Source organism: Monodon monoceros, unplaced genomic scaffold, assembly GCF_005190385.1.
Source record: "Monodon monoceros isolate NGI ecotype Baffin Bay Population unplaced genomic scaffold, NGI_Narwhal_1 Super_Scaffold_13, whole genome shotgun sequence".
Taxonomy (NCBI): domain Eukaryota; kingdom Metazoa; phylum Chordata; class Mammalia; order Artiodactyla; family Monodontidae; genus Monodon; species Monodon monoceros.
Window position 1 is genome coordinate 79,808,902 of NW_021703769.1, and position 17,093 is coordinate 79,825,994.

The 17,093-nt window shown below is 47.9% G+C and overlaps 2 protein-coding genes across 9 annotated transcripts in view; one reads left to right on the forward strand and one right to left on the reverse strand.

Moving 5' to 3' along the window:
* The window catches only part of ZCWPW1 (zinc finger CW-type and PWWP domain containing 1), a 30,851-nt gene extending 26,752 nt beyond the window's left edge, over positions 1–4,099 (forward strand). For 5 of the 8 annotated variants that reach the window (XM_029222327.1, XM_029222323.1, XM_029222328.1 and 2 more), the window contains exons 16-18: positions 2,167–2,227; positions 2,928–3,062; positions 3,622–3,941. In XM_029222327.1, the coding sequence (XP_029078160.1) occupies positions 2,167–2,227; positions 2,928–3,062; positions 3,622–3,941 (516 nt within the window). Of the gene's footprint in view, positions 1–2,166; positions 2,228–2,927; positions 3,063–3,621 lie in introns of all 8 variants that reach the window. The other 3 variants (XM_029222322.1, XM_029222329.1, XM_029222330.1) reach the window with 1 other exon arrangement.
* Positions 4,100–4,646: 547 nt separating this feature from the next.
* LOC114894084 (paired immunoglobulin-like type 2 receptor alpha) lies at positions 4,647–16,265 on the reverse strand. The gene is made up of 7 exons (XM_029220352.1): positions 16,019–16,265; positions 15,315–15,704; positions 8,790–9,014; positions 6,485–6,515; positions 5,429–5,478; positions 5,170–5,201; positions 4,647–4,997 (listed from the first exon to the last, which is right to left on the reverse strand). The coding sequence occupies exons 1-7, from the start codon at positions 16,071–16,073 to the stop codon at positions 4,875–4,877; spliced, it is 906 nt and encodes a 301-aa protein (XP_029076185.1). The 5' UTR covers positions 16,074–16,265; the 3' UTR covers positions 4,647–4,874.
* Positions 16,266–17,093: the final 828 nt, after the last annotated feature.

Here is a 17,093-nt window from a genome sequence, read left to right on the forward strand (position 1 = left end):
TAGTCATCCTACAATCTTTGGATATTGCATTCTTTTTTCCAGTCTTTGTTCTCTTTGATTTTCAGTTTTGAAGGTTTCTTTTGAGATATCCTCAAGTTCAGAGATTCTTTCCTCAGCTGTGACCAGTCTACCAATAAGCTCATCAAAAGCACTCTTCATTTTAGTTAGTGTTTTTGATCCTCAGCATTTCTTTTTGATTCTTTCTTAGGATTTCCATCTCTTTGCTGACATTGCTCATCTGTTCTTGAATGCTGTCTACTTTAGCCTTCAGAGCCCTGTGCATATTAATCATATTTGCTTTAAATTTCCAATCTGATAATTCTCTAGCATGTTTGGTTTTGATACTTTTTTAAAATTTATTTATTTATTTTTGGCTGCGTTGAGTCTTCATTGCTGCACGTGGGCTTTCTCTAGTTGCAGGGAGCGGGGGCTACTCTTTGTTGCAGTGCGCAGGCTTCTCATTGTAGTGGCTTCTCTTGTTGTGGAGCACAGGCTTCAGTATTTGTGGCACGCGGGCTCAGTAGTTGTGGCTCATGGGCTGTAGAGCTGAGGCTCAGTAGTTGTGGCTCACGGGCTTAGTTGCTCCATAGCATGTGGGATCTTCCCGGACCAGGGCTCGAACCCGTGTCCCCTGCATTGGCAGGCGGATTCTTAACCACTGTGCCACCAAGGAAGTCCCTGGTTTTGATACTTGCTCTGTCTCTTCAGGTTGTGTTTTTGCCATTTGATATGCCTTGTAGTTTTTTTCTTGATTGCCAAACATGATGTGCTGTAAGTATATCTTTAGTAATGTGGTGGTAAGGTGTCAGGGGAGGGGAAGTGTTCTATATCCTGTGATTGGGTCTAAGTCTATTAATGAACTTATGCCCCTGGACTGTAAACTTCACAGTGTTGCTTAGTTTTTTCCCACCCCCTTAGGTGGGGCGGGGTGATTAGAGTGGGCTGAAGTTGGGTGTTTCCCTATCCCCAGGACAGTTAGGCTCTGTTAACACCCTAGTAGGTTAGGCTCTGGTTAGCTGGTTTCTCCTGAGGGTAGGTTTTGTTAAGAAGAACAGAATGCTCTGGTATATTTCAAAATGGTTCTTTACCCCTCTCCCTGCTGGAAGCATGAAGGAGTTTTTCTCTGATATTTTCTGTGAGAATCTGGTTGAGCTCCTGGAAGGAAAACTCACAAAAAGTCTGGAAGTCCCCCATGACTGGGTATCCCTGGAGTTTTTAACTCTCAGACTTGTCCACACTGAGCAATTCCTTTATTACTGTTGAGGTTTTCCTATCCTGACACTAGTTCTCTTGGTGGTTTCTGCTTGTGGGTGTATGTTCTGATAAGCATGACTCCCTGTATTTGCCTGTGTATCTTCAGTTTTGAGGGCGGGCAGAGGTTTTCCCTGTGTCCTCACTGTTCTTATGGATCTAAGAAGAGTTATTGGTATTTCAGTCTGTTCAGCTTTTTAGTTGTTGTTAGAACACAGTTACAGCTTCCAAGCTCCTTGTGTGTAGATCTGGAGACTAGAAGCTCTGAAGTGTATATTTTTCACTTTCTCTTTTAATTTTTAATTTACCAGTTTTTATCATGTTTGTGGCCTAACTTTATTTCCTTCTGTTGTGCATAAAGCCTTGCATTGACTAATAACAAATAGAATGGGAAGGATGAACATTTTTATCTTTGTTGTCATTTACTTATTTATTTTTAAACATTAAAAAAAATTATTTATATATTTTTGGCTGCGTTGGGTCTCTGTTCCTGTGTGGGGGCTTCTCTAGTTGCAGTGAGGGGGGCTACTCTTCATTGCGGTGCATGGGCTTCTCATTGCAGTGGCTTCTCTTGTTTCGGAGCATGGGCTCTAGGCGCATGGGCTTCAGTAGTTGTGGCATGTGGGTTTTAGAGCACAGGCTCAGTAGTTGTGGCACACGGGCTTAGCTGCTCCGCAGCATGTGGGATCTTCCTGGACCAGGGCTTGAACCCATGACCCCTGCATTGGCAGGTGGATTCTTAACCATTGCACCACCAGGGAAGTGCTGTCATTGATTTAAATTGTATCAGACTCACAGAACCTAATTTGAACTCCCTTAAGTGCACTCATCATTTCTGTAGCGTCCCACTCTATTAAATCACAATTATGTGACTTCATTTATATTTTCTTATTTTTCTCTCCTTATTTTTCTCAGGATCCAACTTTGCCTGGTCCCAAGCCAGCCAAAATTCAGACAAAAAACCCCAAGGCAAGAGGTAAGCAAGTCAGCTGGAAATCAGACATGTGCTACAGTTAAGGCAAGGCAGAAGCAGAGAGTGGGAGGGTCTGCATGTGGCTGGGCCTTACTGATGTCTCAGCTCCAGAACCTGAGAAAATGAGCAAGACTCATGCTAGGGGCTTCCCTGGTGGCGCAGTGGTTGAGAGTCCGCCTGCCGATGCAGGGGACACGGGTTTGTGCCCTGGTCCGGGAAGATCCCACATGCTGTGGAGCGGCTGGGCCTGTGAGCCATGGCCGCTGAGCCTGCGCGTCCGGAGCTCGTGCTCCACAACGGGAGAGGTCACAACAGCGAGAGGCCCGCGTACCGAGAAAAAAAAAAAAAAGAAAAAAGAGACTCATGCTAGTGTTGTCAGGGAAGCTGTAGCCTTCTCACTTCTTTGAGTTGAATTACAAAATCTTAGGTTAAAGGTGGAATGAATGTTTTAAATTCTTAGCCAAGAAGGATGACTTCTTGGAGGAGGCGGGTTCTGAGGTGAACTATAAAGAGAAGACCCGGGGGGGAAAAAAAAGGAAATATTTGGGGAAAAGAAAGGAACCAAGAGGACTCACTAGATTGAAAATGAGCAGAAGATGCAAGGCGGAGGACAAATGTGGGGAGTCTATGGACCCTAGCCATGCTGTCACTCAGTGAGAAATAAACCAGTGTCCTTCACGGTTGGGGGTTGGGGGTGATGCAGGTGGAGCACATGGACGAGATGGAACCCTGCAAAGGAAGACAATGAAGAGATCTCTGGGAAATGAATCTGCAGCTCCATCTTTACCCATCATGGGAAGGAAAAAAGGGCATGGGAATTCAGAACCTGAGCAGCCAGGTAAGGCTCAAGACTTGGGGAAAACTGTGGGGAAATGAGGTTCATGTCTGCATTTTCCCTCCTTTGATCATTTTTTAATAATGTCACAGCTTTTCATTACTTAAAAAAAAAAAGTTTGGCCAAAACGGTGTCATCCAAATTGTAGAACACAGCACACACTGTAGAAACATTTGGTGGTTATTATTTGATTTGATTCAGGGACATTCAGGGATAGGAGAATGGTAAGGAGGTGGGAATTAGCATTTATGGATATTTCCATGGGCCGGCTAGATAGACACTTCTATACTTGTTCCCTTTAATTCTTTCAGTATCTCTATGGCTGGATATTTGCCATTTTACAGATAAGGAGACTGAGGTTTAAAGGGTTTAAAGTTTGCTCAAGACCCATGTCTAGCCTGTGGATCCAAGTCTTTCTGACTCCAAACCCCATTTTCTTTCTTTTAAGAAAGGTCATCTTTTCCAGAGATTGTTTTGGTAATAGAAATTTAGGAGTTTGACTTGTAAAAGGTGAGGACAGATGACCCAATAAGTCTCTCAGTTTTATCACTTTTTCATTTAGGCCCTAAGAAAAAATTTAAAGCTCCCCAAAGCAAGGCCCCAGTAAGCAGCTCATCTGAGGAAAAAGAAGCTAGAATAGTGCCAGAGGTCCTGACCCCACCAGCTCCTCCCGGGGCCTGTCCCGTGGTGGGGAAAAAAGGGCCTGCACCCCAGGAGCCACGGCCTCAGGAAGCTGGAAGTGTCCTCTCTGATGATGGAGCCTCCAGTGACCTGGACCTGGACCAACTCATGGAGGATGTTGGAGAAGAGCTGGAGCAGAGGGAGGAGCCACAGCACAGAGACGACGCAGGGGAGCTCGCCGTGGCCTTCTGTGAGGAATAGCTGTGGGCTCGCACCTCCTTCCTGCTCTCTCATCCCTTCTGTGGGAGCAGGAGGCAGAGCCTCTCAGAGGATCCCTGAGAAGCTGATAAATGTTGGGGTTGTTCATTGGCTGTGAGGTTGGTTGGCTAAGGTCAGAGTTGTGCAGTTTATGTTAATAAACCAGGTTACTGGTTTAGTTGGTTTGGTTCGTCTCAACCACTTGCTTTCTTTTGGCTTCTCTCCCTCCTCCTCCATGTCACTGTGGCACGTCATGCTTTCTGGTGGGAGGCCTGTCAGTATAGGGATCTGGGAAGGCGATGACACCCGAGTCCTAGGAGAAGGACACTGAGAAGGGCAGGTCTGGGTTCAAATCCTGCCTCAGCCACTTACTAGCTACATGGCCTTAGGAAAAACACTGTAACCATTCTGGGTCTTGTTATCCTGCCTCAGATGGTACATCCAGTGCCATATAGGGTTGTTGATGATGCTGAAATGAAGTAAACCACTAACACAATGCATGCTAATTATTATCATGAGGGAAGTAGAATGGTTAAATTAGGAGACAGACCTTGGGTTCCAGACTGACTACCAGTGTTTGGGGATTTACTGGTCCCTGGCCTGCGGCAGTCACTGAACAAAAGTACTAGGGGAGGGATCTTGGGTGTGAGCTATCTATTATGGTTCCTTTATGGCAAGAAGGACAGAAGTTGAAGGTGATGTCAGCTTTCTCCTTAGATGCATTCAGGCAAATTGTACAGGGACTTTTATTTTTGTGGTCAAGGGCTAGGAAGTTGAAGAGGGAACTGGAGCAGGTGGCTGTGTGTCTCTCAGGTCCTTGGTGGCCTTCATCACCTGCTGGCTTCTGAGTTGTCTGTGTCTGTCCAGGGTGATTATGAGAAACTGAGATCCCTGTGTGCAGCTGACTCTAAGCAGGTCCTCACTCAGTCTCACTCCTTAGGCCTTTATGACAGAGTATAGGGTCTCTTCCTGGGGGCCCTCTTGGGGAGGCGGGTGGGGAGGCGCTGCTGGTGAGGTCAAGCTGGAGAGGGTGAGGGAGGCATAAAAGATGCCGTCATCCTGGGGGAGAATGGAAAGGGGAAGGGGTTAGGCAGCAGAGGGGGAGCTGTCCCATCTTAGAGCCGCAATCCCACAGCTGATGCCCTGCCGAAACCACAGTCCCTCTGTTCTTCCACCCCACCTTCTCCAAACGTTCCTTTAATTCTTTCAGGCCCTAATCTGAGCTGCTTACCTTGGTGTCCAGCTTGGGGCCTGTATGTTGTCCTAGAAAAAATCAAGATGTGCCAGGGTTAGGTGGCCTGGCAGCAAGGGTAGAGAAATGGGCAGGGGGCTCCAGTAGTCAGGTCATCTTTAAGTCAGGAACAGGGTCTGGGGGAGGGTGGGTGAGGTGGGGGAGAGAGGAGGATGCTGAGGGCACGTGTGTAGGGAGGGGGTGTGTGGGGGGAAGGACGGCCCAGGTGGAGAGCGGGGATGATGGCGGCAGGACCTACCTTTATTCCCAATGTTCTCGTATTTCTCCTCTGGGTTTTGGAAGGATCCCCTGTGTGGGAACAGGAAGGGGGCGATGTGTCAGAGGCTGGGCAGAAAAGAGTTACCACCTGCATCGGGCTGGTTCTCTTGGTGGGGGCTCTGTGACCTGCCTGGACACACTCGGAAGATGAAGGCAGAGATCTGAGGCTCTCAGAAGGAGGCCGCCTGGATGGGGTTGAGGGGTCATTTGCGATGTAGCCCCGTCCCTGAGTGCTGACTGAGGTGGATTGTTCTGGAGAAGCGGCTTTACTGCAGGGGCACAGGGAGGAGAAGCAGGAGGGGGAGCTTCTGTTCTCTCTGCCGCAGCGCCTCAGTTAAAACTGGAGCCTCAGTTAAAACCAGGAAGCTAATCTCAGGTCCCCTGGCCATCGCCATGGGGAGGGGTCCGAGGAGGGCAGCTGTCAAGAGTCAGGAGGGAGAGAAAAGAGGGAGGGGCTGAGAGAAGGAAAAGCCTGGAAGTGGAAGGAAAGATGGAGAAAGGAAAGAGGTGGGCCATGAGGAGGGTAAGAGCTCAGGAAAGGAAGAGGAGCTGGGGCCCGAGGAGAGGGAGCCAGGCTGGAAGCCAGGAGGGAAGTTGATCTGAGAAAAGACAGAGGGCAGAGCAGCTGGAGGTCCCGCGTCACAGGGGAACAGGACAGATTGGATGAGGGGCAAGAAAGAGGACAGAACGTGGAGGTGGTAGGTGTGTTCAGGAAGGACGAGGTGGAGAGAAACCAGGATGAACAGAGGAAAAGGCTGAGAACTGGGGATGAAGGAGGAAAGGGGCAGCCAGAGAAAGACAAAGGGAGATGTTCTGGGAAAGAATCAGAGAAAGTGCTGGTCCACTGCTCTCGATTTTTTAAAGAGCTGGAGCCTCCGGAAGTTAAGAGCCTGGCCTGTTAGGGGACTTGGGAGGGTGTGGATGGAGAGTCCAGGAGGGGAGGGGCTGTGAAAGGCTCCCTAGTGCTGTTCTCAGAAAGAAACTTGCTGCTTCACAAAACAGCATCCCCTCCCCCCCTTGGAGGAGAAGCGCTCACCTGGCTGGGGTTCTGGCTTTAGTCTGCAGACCTGTAGGGGGACCAACAGTGTGTCAATGTGTCATCCATGGAGGCCTGTCTCCTGCCTGCCTTCTCTGCCCCGCCCCACTCTGAACTAATCCTTGGAGAGACCAGAGCAGCGAAGCAGCTCGGCTGAAACCCGCCTGGGAAGGGCCTGGGACTCTGAGCCTGCACCCAGCAGGCACCCTGAGGCTGCCCACACCTGTCCTGCCTTGTCCTCAACACCCATCAGGAGAGCAGCCTGCGCCCCTTCACCTTCTGAACACATTGGACTTGCCCACTTCCCCCAACTCCAGTGACCTCTGCTCCACTCAGCCACACCCTGGGCCTTTTTTTTTTTTTAATCACTCGAGCTGAGACCTCTGACCTAGTAAATGCTAGTATCATAGTTATGCTACTACTGTCTTTCCTTCCAGCTCTCTTTTGTCATCATCCCTCTGTACCTGTGCTTAACCTCACTAACTCTTGTCTCTTGATGATCCACTTTCTTTCAGGTTATCCAGGCTCCCTGCTGAGTCCTCTACTCTCCATCTGTGCCCTCTTACTCGCTCCTTGACCTCCTGTGTTCCCCTGTCCTTCTGCCACACTTGCTGACACATCTTCAATCCTGGATGTGTCCTAAAGCAGGGAATGCTATTTGCTTATCCCAATATCCATTTGATTCTTCTTATTCAGTTACAGAACCTTGATTTTATTTGGAGTGGCAGTGTGCCCCCCTACAGATAGATGTGGGACCTATGACTAAGGGGAAGTTGTAGGTAGGACTTTCAGGAAAGCTCTTTAAAAGGAGGACAGAAAGCTGGGTCATAGTCTTTTTGTCCTTTCCTCCTACATCCTGTTTCCTGTTTAGATTCACAAATCATGCCTGGAGTCCTAGCAGCCATCTTGCACCATAAAGCACCCTTCAGGATAGAAGTCAGTATCCAGGACAGTGAGCAGAAAGTTAGGAGCCTGAGTGCTTAAGGACGGTGTCCTCTGCTTTCTGGCTCCAGATCCTTTTAGATGAGGAAAAAAGAAACCCTCTATGTTACTTAACCCACTGTTACTTCTGTTCTCTGATGCTAGCAGCTGAACACAACTTTTTTTCTTTGGCTGTGGCACGGCTTGCGGGATCTTAGTTCCCCAACGAGGGATCGAACCCAGGCCCTCGGCAGTGAAAGTACAGGGTCCAACCACTGGACCGCCAGGGAATTCCCTGAACACAACTTTTAATCAGCAATTCCTGAAGGTTTCTAAACCTGCATGGTTGAATACTGCTGAAAAAAAACAGTCATGTGCAATGATGCTTTATGGCTTCTCATCTGAGTTGATCCTCAAATACCATCTTGCATTTCCTCAGTGACTATGTCACATTTTCTCTACATCTTGAACGTTCATCCTCACTCTCAGGACACAACCACTGTGGTTTTTGCTCTGCAGAGCTAAAATAACAATTTTAGACTGACCCCAGCCTGGCCCACCTCTGGCCCTTCCACTGCAGACTCTGTATCTGCAAGGCCAAGCTGAGGTTGCCACTTTGCTTTATCACATTGCTGCTGGGATCAGAGGCTCTGGGGTGTGATTTCCAAGGTCTTCTTCTCTCATCTCCTGCCTCCTCCACAGCTGTGAGCTGCTTAGAGTTCCCAGCATGGTTTCCTTCCCCTGGAAGGACAGTGACCTCTACAGCACCCTCACCACCTGGCTAATTCTTTTTCATTCTTTGAGACTTTTTGCAGGTGTCACTTCCTCTGGGAAGTCCTCCTTGATTACCCCTCCTTCCTCCCAACCTACCATAGCTATTTGCAAATGAGGCCATTAGCCCTTGAGGCAACTGTCTTCCCCATATCCTCCTATCCCCCAGTTCCTTGAAAGCAGGGCCTGTGCTTTATTTACTTTTGCACCTCCAATTATAACCCAGACCCTGAAAAATGGGTGTCCAACCAGTGCTTGCTGAGTGGAGCCACCTTCCTGTCCCTTCTGTTCTCTCCGTACATTTCCCAGGGCAGACCCTCCCTACCCTTGCACTAAAAGGTGAGGACAAATGAGAAATGATTAAGTCAAATGAAAAGAACTGGAAACGATCAGATTTGTGGAGAGGGATTGGTCTTGAGCGGTGGTTCCCAAACTTGACACACAAATACCACCTGAGGAGACCATTAAAAATGCAGATTCCCAAGCTCAGATCTCAAGCCCAGCAGGGATCTGCATTTTTAATGGGCATCTATGGTCATTCAGATGCAGGAGTGTTCTGAGAAACACCCAGCTGGGAATCTTGGGGAGAGATTGGGGGTCCCAGACCACTTACCTTTGCTTCTCTTCCACCTGAGGTACACAGTCAGTCCCACAATTGCAGTTATGAGCACAGCGCTGGCCAGTGCCAACCCGACTGTAGCTTCAGTACTCAAGGGCCAAGACCATGAACTCCTTTTGCCTTCTGGGACCCTGAGGCCAGCTGTGGTGGTGATGGTGGTGGTGGGACCTTGAGTGGTTGTCTTGGTGGTGGTGGGGACTTGAATTGTTGTGTTGGTGGCTGGGAAGACATGAGAAATATGCAAATTCTTCACTAAAGGGCTGGAGGTATCTGGGTGAAGCTGTCACATCTTGTTCCCTAGTTTGGGGAATGTGGGGGTGTGGGGATCAAGTCTCTGAAGCTCTCCCACAGGGAGGGGAGTAACAAGGGCAGATGCTGGAAGCCCTGAATCCTCATCACTCTGTTTAAATCCTGACCCTACCACTGATCAGTGCTGTGATCTCAGAACCTCATTTCATCACCTACAAATAGGGACAACTAAGTCACAGGATCAAAAAAATTAATGTGGTAAAATATACGTAACACAGATTTACCATTTTAACCATATTTAAGTGTATAGTTCAGTGACATCAAGTGTATTCACATTATCGTGCAACCATCACCACCATCCATCTTCCGAAATTTTTCATCTTTCCAAACTGAAACTGTCCCTATTAAACATCAACTCCCCATTCCCCCTTTCCCCAGCCCCTGGCACTCACCATTCTACTTTCTGACCCTAAGCATTTGACTACTCTAGGTACCTCATAGAAGTGGATTCAAACAGTATTTGTCATTTTACATGATTGTCTTAATAAGTGAGAAAACATCTGTAAAGCACTTAGTGTATATTGGAAATATATTATTATGGTTAAATTAATATGTATTGAACTTTAGTTCCTACACCCAGATTGTATCTTTGTAGATGTTTAAGGCACCATTAAAAAATTGACATAGGGCTTCCCTGGTGGCACAGTGGTTGAGAGTCCGCCTGCCGATGCAGGGGGACACGGATTCGTGCCCCGGTCCGGGAGGATCCCGCAGGCCGCGGAGCGGCTGGGCCCGTGAGCCATGGCCGCTGAGCCTGCACGTCCAGAGACTGTGCTCTGCAACGGGAGAGGCCACAACAGTGAGAGGCCGCATACCGCAAAAAAAAAAAAAAAAAAAAAATTGACATAATACTAAGCCACATACAGAAAATCCAACTCCAATAAAATCTTCAGGTTAGTGTGGACTGAATTTTCTGTCCACTTGTAGAAATTAATAATAAAAGTGTGAATCCCATCACTCAGTTGAGATAAAAAATTTTAAGTTCTTAGTCAAATAAATATATATAATGACATGCTATTTAGAAAATAAAAACACGAGCAAGATGTATTTTTTAAAAACTCCTGGAATATGACTAAACCACACTCTAAGCTAAATTCATAGTATTAAATGCTGTAATTATTTAAAATGGGAAGAAATTTTTTTTTTTTTTTTTTTGCGATAAGCGGGCCTCTCACTGTTGTGGCCTCTCCCGTTGCGGAGCAACAGGCTCCGGACGCGCAGGCTCAGCGGCCATGGCTCACGGGCCCAGCCGCTTCACGGCATGTGGGATCTTCCCGGACCAGGGCACGAACCCGTGTCCCCTGCATCGGCAGGCGGACTCTCAACCACTGCGCCACCAGGGAAGCCCAGGGAAGAAATTTTTTAAATGAATGAAAAGTCAATTTCCAAAGAAAAAAATTACCAAACAGAGAGGAGCCAGCTCTAAGGAAACTCATAGTTTGAAAGTAATGAAAACCTATGTTGGAATAAATGTTTTTATGAAACAGAACAGCAGAAGGAATAACAAATACAGGAAGTGGTTAGAGAAAAAACAAACAAGAAGACAGATAAGACTCCTGCAGATCTAACAACCACAAAGAGTCTGTTGAAATCATGAGTGAGTGTGTGCTCAATCATAGGTTGATAATTCTAAAAAATTTCTGTGAAACTGATGATTTTCTGAGACAAATAATACTTTTTTTTTTTTGTCTTAACTCCTTTATCCCAGTGCCCAGATTAGGACCTGACATATAATAGTCACTCAGTCAGTGCTTGTTATTTCATTTGTTAAATGAATAAATGAAATAATTTTCCCTTGGAATTTCACAACATTCAACCACTGTCTTCCAGCTTCCTCTATTGCTATTGAGAGAGTCAAGCCACTCTGATTCCTGAATCTCTTTATGTGGCCAGTTTATTTCCTCCTTGGAAATGTATTGGATCTTCCTTTATCCCTGGTGTTTTGAAATTTCATGTTGCAGTGCCCCAGGGTTGGTCTCTTTATTTTTATCCATTTTGCTGGGTTCTTTCATTCTGGAAAATTTCTAGAGTAATTTTGTTGATAATTTCTTCCCCCATGGGCTTCTTTTTTCTGTTTTTAAAACTAGAATTCAGGGGTTGGAACTCTTGGACCAGTTCTCAATTTTTCTTATCCTTCCTTATAATTCCTATATTACATTTCTATGGCTGCTATGACAAATTGCCACAAGCTGGGTGACTCTAAACAACAGAAGTTTACTCACAGATCTGGAGGCCAAAAGTCAGAAATCGAGGTGTCAGCCATGCTGCGCTCACTCAGGAGGCTCTGAAGTGGAATCTGTTCCTTGCTTCTTCCAGCTTCTGGTGGCTGCTTCATTACAGTCTCTGCCTCTGTGGTCACACTGCCTTCTCTTCCATCTGTGTCAAACCTCCCACTGCCCCTCTCTTATAAGGACACTTTTATTAATATTTAGAGCCCACTCAGATAATCCCAGATAACCTCATCTCAAATTCCTCAACTGAATCACATCTCCAACAGTATAAGGCAGTATTCACATTATTCAGTATAAAGCTCTGGGGATCAGGATGTAGACATGACCTTTGGGGGGGCTGCTGTTCACCCACTACAATATCCAAATCTTTGAATTTTTTTCTACCTTCTGAGATATTTCCACAGACTTCATCTTTCAATCATTTATTGAGTTTTCCATCTTTGCTAGTATACCTATAATTTCCAAGACCTCTTTTTGTTTCAGAAGCTCCTTTGTAAAGCGCCCTTTTGTGTTCACACGAAATTCCTTAACTCTCTGAGGATGATAGTTACTTGAAAATTTTAATCTCCTTTCATAATTTTGGATTCTTCCAGATGCCCTTTCCCCCCAGATTGTTCTGTTCTCTGCATTTCATGGGAAAAGCATTCTTTAAATGTTTAGTTCAGTCATTTTTAAAACAGCTTCTGTAGCCTCAAGCAACCTGGGCACAGCTGAGGTGAGGGTACAATCCTTAGTGCAGAGGATTTGGTGCAAGGCCGAGACCCCAATCACCTTACCCCCTTGGCTCCCAGCATACAGGAAGCTGTGTGTGTTATAGCAGAAAAGGCATGTCAGTTAGTGGGCTGTAGAGTGATCTGTTAGATTTCTAGATCTTTTCAGGCCCATCAGATAGATATCCCAGAGAAGAGTCTCCTAATATTCTGCCCTTGGTGGGTGGGTTGTGGGTACCAGCCTGGCTACCTGCATCCTGGGAGGCTCCCACAGGGGTCAAGTTGTTTAAGGTCTCATCAGTTCACCAAATCTCCAGATTTAAGAACTAAATCCTTGTTGCCAGTTAGGCCCCAGGGTACTCCCCCCAGGCTCCTTGTGGATTATCGTTTCTAGAAAGCAAATATCCACTCTTTGGCCGGGGTTGTGGGTGGGGGTACGGAGGTGTCTCTGCTTCTTAAATACATTTCAACTAGTCCTCTAGTTTTCAGACCCCCTTCCACCCCCAGTTTCACGAGTACTAGGAGCTGCCATTCCTGACCCTTTAAAGGGTTTTGCAGTGTAAATCGCCTTACTTCTGGGTGTCCCTGCTGGTGGCTTAGGGTTTAACTCCTCTGGTCTCCTGAGCCAGTTACATTAGTCTATCTGCTTCCAGCGTCCCCAATTTTGTTTTTGTTCACCTGGATTGCAAATACTTTGTCCTTGTGGGTTTTTGTCTTAAAAAATTCCCTTTGCTGTCATTTTAGTAGATTTTGGGAGGGAGTGGAGGTAAACATGTGTGTATAACCCAGCATCTTGGCCAGAATTTATGCATTACTTTTAAAATGAAAATTATAACAAGTATACATTTTTAAATGTTGCACATTAATAATAAAAGTAGAGAATAGGAAAAAGTCTTGTGAGGCATTTACATGATCTTTGGAAGAACATTACAAGGGTTTACTGAGGGATATAAAATAGGACACTTTCCTCAGTGAGAAGATTGCACATCATACTGATTTCAGTTTCTGTCAATTGCTTTATAGGTTTAATGCAATTCTTATTTAAAAAATCAACATAAGCATTTTTCTAGGTACTTGGCAAACTTATTCTAACACTTATGTGGAAGAATAGGCGGGCAACAAAGTTTTTGAGGAAGAAATACGTGGTTGTGATGGAAAAAGTCTTAACAGTCATTGAAACATGATAAAGTTATAATAACTAAAACAGTGTCATACTAATATAAGAAAACACAGACGAGTGAAACAGAATAGACAGACCAGAAATGGATGCTATTCTACAAAAGAACTTAAAAGCTAGGCCTATGAATCAATGGAAAAAAGAAAAAATATTCAGTAAATGAAGTAAGGACAACTGATTTGTTTCTTGGTATAAAGATCAACTTAGTTCTTTATCTCACACTATATACCAAAATAAATTCTCACTATGTTGAAGAATTTTATTATGAAAAGTAGTCAAATCTTACAAAAATTAGGAAAAAATATTTTCACCCCTAGTGGGATGTGGGGTTTTCAGCTTAGAAATAAAAGAGAAAAACTACAAATGAGAATATAATTAGATTTGGCTACAAAAGTAAACCGTTTGTAAAAAAAAATTAATAAGCCAATCTCAAACTTATGAGATATGTTTGCTACAGATATTCCTTTGGTGTGATGTTTTTGCATGGTGGTACTTCACTGGGATTAAAAACATTTCTTTTTATTACTTGTATCTTTTAAAAAGTAATGAGCATGACCATCCAATTAATTGAATTAATTGAAAAAAATTAACTTATTGATGAAAAAACTCACAGTAAGTGTGACTGAAACACAGAAATGAGAAAAAGAAGGAAGAATTAGGAAAGGAAGAAGAGGGATTTAAGGAGAGATGAAGTCCCTCAAAAAAGGCCATTTAAGGAAATATGGAGGAGGTGCAGGAAATACTAATCCAAGCCTGTCTTGCTTAATTCAGGTTGTGAGTCACTATCTATTTGCTTTAAAGCCAGCATAGTGGTCAAGAAGGGGCAATGGTTTTCCGAGGGGGAGACACGGGGAGTGTCCATCCCAGCCGGGAGCAGAAATTCATCACCGATACTGCTTAGAATTGCCAGCACAAGTGATTATAAAAAGCAAACAAACGTAGATGATTTTCAAAAAAATAATCTACAGACAACACACTCCTTTATTGCCTGTGCCTGGGAGAGAACCCCTCACCTCTGCCCTGGAGTCAGATACACTGAGGTTCAAGTTCCAATGCCCCACTGAATGACAGAGGGAGATCCGTTGATGCTACACGGCCATTATTAGGTGAAAAATAGTCCAAGCAAGATGATCAGGTCAGTACCTGAGGCCAAGCGGCTCATGGTTAAGAGAAGAGGCTCTGGGGTTAAACTGGGGTCAAACCCCACCTGCACCAGGAGTGACTTCGGGCAGGTGTTTGCTGTGTGAGCCTCGGTCTCCCTTCCTGTAACAGGAGGATGGCAGAAGGACCGACTGTTACCGGGGTCGTGGGGAAGGTTAGCTGGGGTTTAGCTGGGGTGATGCTGCCAAGGTGTCCAGCCGGGAGGCAGGGCACAGTCAGCGGGAGCTGCCTTTACCGCTGCTGCTGCCTCGTCATGACCAGGACAGAGGAGCAAAATCAGGGTGGACAACGGGGAACAGTGACTAGAGCCACACAGGGAGAGGTGCGGGGGAGGCAAGGAGGTAAAGAGGGTGGAAGCGGGGGAAGAGGAGATGGGAAAGAGGTGGGATGGGGGTGGGAGCGTTGAGGGCCATGTTCTGGGGAGCAGAGCAGCAGAAGGAAGGGGGAGATGGGAAACAGGTGATGGGGACACGGGACGCCTCGGGCCACCATTGGTGGCCACCACACACCTACTGTGTGTGTGGGCTGAGCTCATGGCCGTGGGGAGACAGACATGGGGTAGCTGAGTCTCCACACATGGACACATGACAAAGGGGAGGCAGCCATATCCCAAAGATGTCAAGTCACCTGGAGGACATGGGATGAGGGCAGGGGAGGGGCAGCCCCAGCTTGGAGCAAGAGAGGAGAATAGCTGGGAGCCCAGAGGGCGGAGGCCTGAGGATGAGGGAGGGGGCAGAGAGGAGGATGGGCAAGGGAGGCAGCGCAGGGCTGGGGAAGATTAAGGTGAAAAGGGGTTGATAGAGGCCTGGGGAGGAGTAGAGGGGGCAGGGAGAGGAGTTTGAGAGAAGAGAGGAAGAGGGGGCCTGGGCCAGGCCTGGGAGACAAGACCCCAGTGGGCTCCAAGAGCCTCAGGCAGGACAGCTGGACTCACTGGGGTTGATGGTGAGTGTGGTTCCCTTGATGGACTGCCACACCTGCTTGCCGTTTCCCTGTGTGTCCATCTCCACCCGGCAGAAGTAGCTAGACGCATCCTCCCTCCGCAGTTTCGAGATCTGGAAGGAGCCGTTCTTCCCACCCTTTATCCAATTCAGGAGGAGCCGGTCCTTGAAATCATTATGGATGAACATCGGGGTCGTGTTGTAGATGAACTCCCCATGGAAGTGTTTCCATCTCCAGGATATATTCACATTGGGAACCTTGTGTAATTCCCAGGGGTAATAGAAGAAGAAGGGGATGCGGATGGAGTCACCCTCGAGGGCTGAGAGTTTCTTTGGTTGGTTCATCCCAAAGGCAGTGTTTGGATTGGGTTCTGCCCAGTGACCTAGAGGAGGGAGGGAGAGGGAGAGACTTTGAAGGTGACCCCAGACCGACAGCCACCCTCACCTACAGTGGGATGTGTGACAGGTGGTAGGACTGGCCCTCTGGCCTGGGTGAGCCCCTCTCCAGGCTTGGGGCGGGGAGGAGGGTGCGGGGTTGGGGGGACCCGGCACTGTGGGACCAGCTCTTTGTTTGTTGTGGGTGGGAGGCCTGGCCGGCTACCCCAGGACACACTTCTACAGACACCCAGCCATAGCCCCTCCCCGGGGGGGTGGTCCCTGTGACCCTGGGCAGAGCAGGACAGTCCCGGCCTCTCACCTGCCTGCAGAGATGCCAGGGGCAGCAGCAGGGTCAGCAGCAGGGGCAGACCCATGGCCTTGCCCTCCTCCCGGGATGAGAAGACAAGCAGAGCCTTCAAGGCCAGAGGGGAGGCCTGTGGAGGGGCCGCCTGCGGGGAGTCTCAGCACCAGGAGAGCGAGGACCAGGCTCCTTCGGAGGACTGAGGAGGGTAGGGGCCTTCCCCAAGCCCGCTCACCCCTGCTGTGACTGGAACTTCCTTTATCAATCTGGCGTCTTTTCCTATATTGCAGAAGGGCCTCTCTGTGGTCAGTGCAAAGGGAACAATGATCTAGGGCTCCCTGCCCCGCTCTGCACACTGAGGGGCTGGTCCTGACCTGGGCCAGCTGGGGCCTCTCCTCTCTCCCTCAGCTCCCTGCCTCTGCCACCCGCTTGGCATCTCCTTAGGAGTCAGTCTGTGTCTCTGTGTGTCTCTCTCTCCTTTTCTCTGCTTCTCTGAGTGTCTCTCTCCTCCCAGGGAAAGGGGTGACAGCAGGACCAGTTCAGGCTCCTTCAGGGAGAGGTCCACGGCCCTGAGTCCCTGCCCAGCTACAGCCCCTTAGAGAGGAGGAGGAGGGAGATGCTGGTGGTCAAGCCTCAGCCCCCAGCCCAGGCACCAGGGGCACCCAGCATGCTGGTGGTCTCTCTCTCTGCAGGTGGGGGACACTGCAGTGCCCCTCTTCATCCCCAGGCAGAACCAAGGCCCACCAGGCCCCTCCCGCCCTGCTCTGCTCCCTGTGTGCAGTCTCACACCCTCCCTGAGGTGAGGTGAGGGTGGGTGCAGGTTCCCACCTACCCAGAGGGTGGGCCTTCTGGAGGCCACGCCTCCACCCAGAGATGTAGGACTGGATCTGCAGGGCCCTCTGTCCTCACACTCTACAAGGAGGACACCGGGGCTCCGACACGCCCTGCCCCACATCCAGGACTCTGAGGTGGCGGGTCCAGGACTTGAACTCCAGTCTTGCTGAGCCCACAGAGCCTTCTGCTCCTTCTGGATGCTTCCTGCTGGCTGCACCACAGAATCTCTGGGCCTCACCCTGTGAGTGCAGAGCCCTGC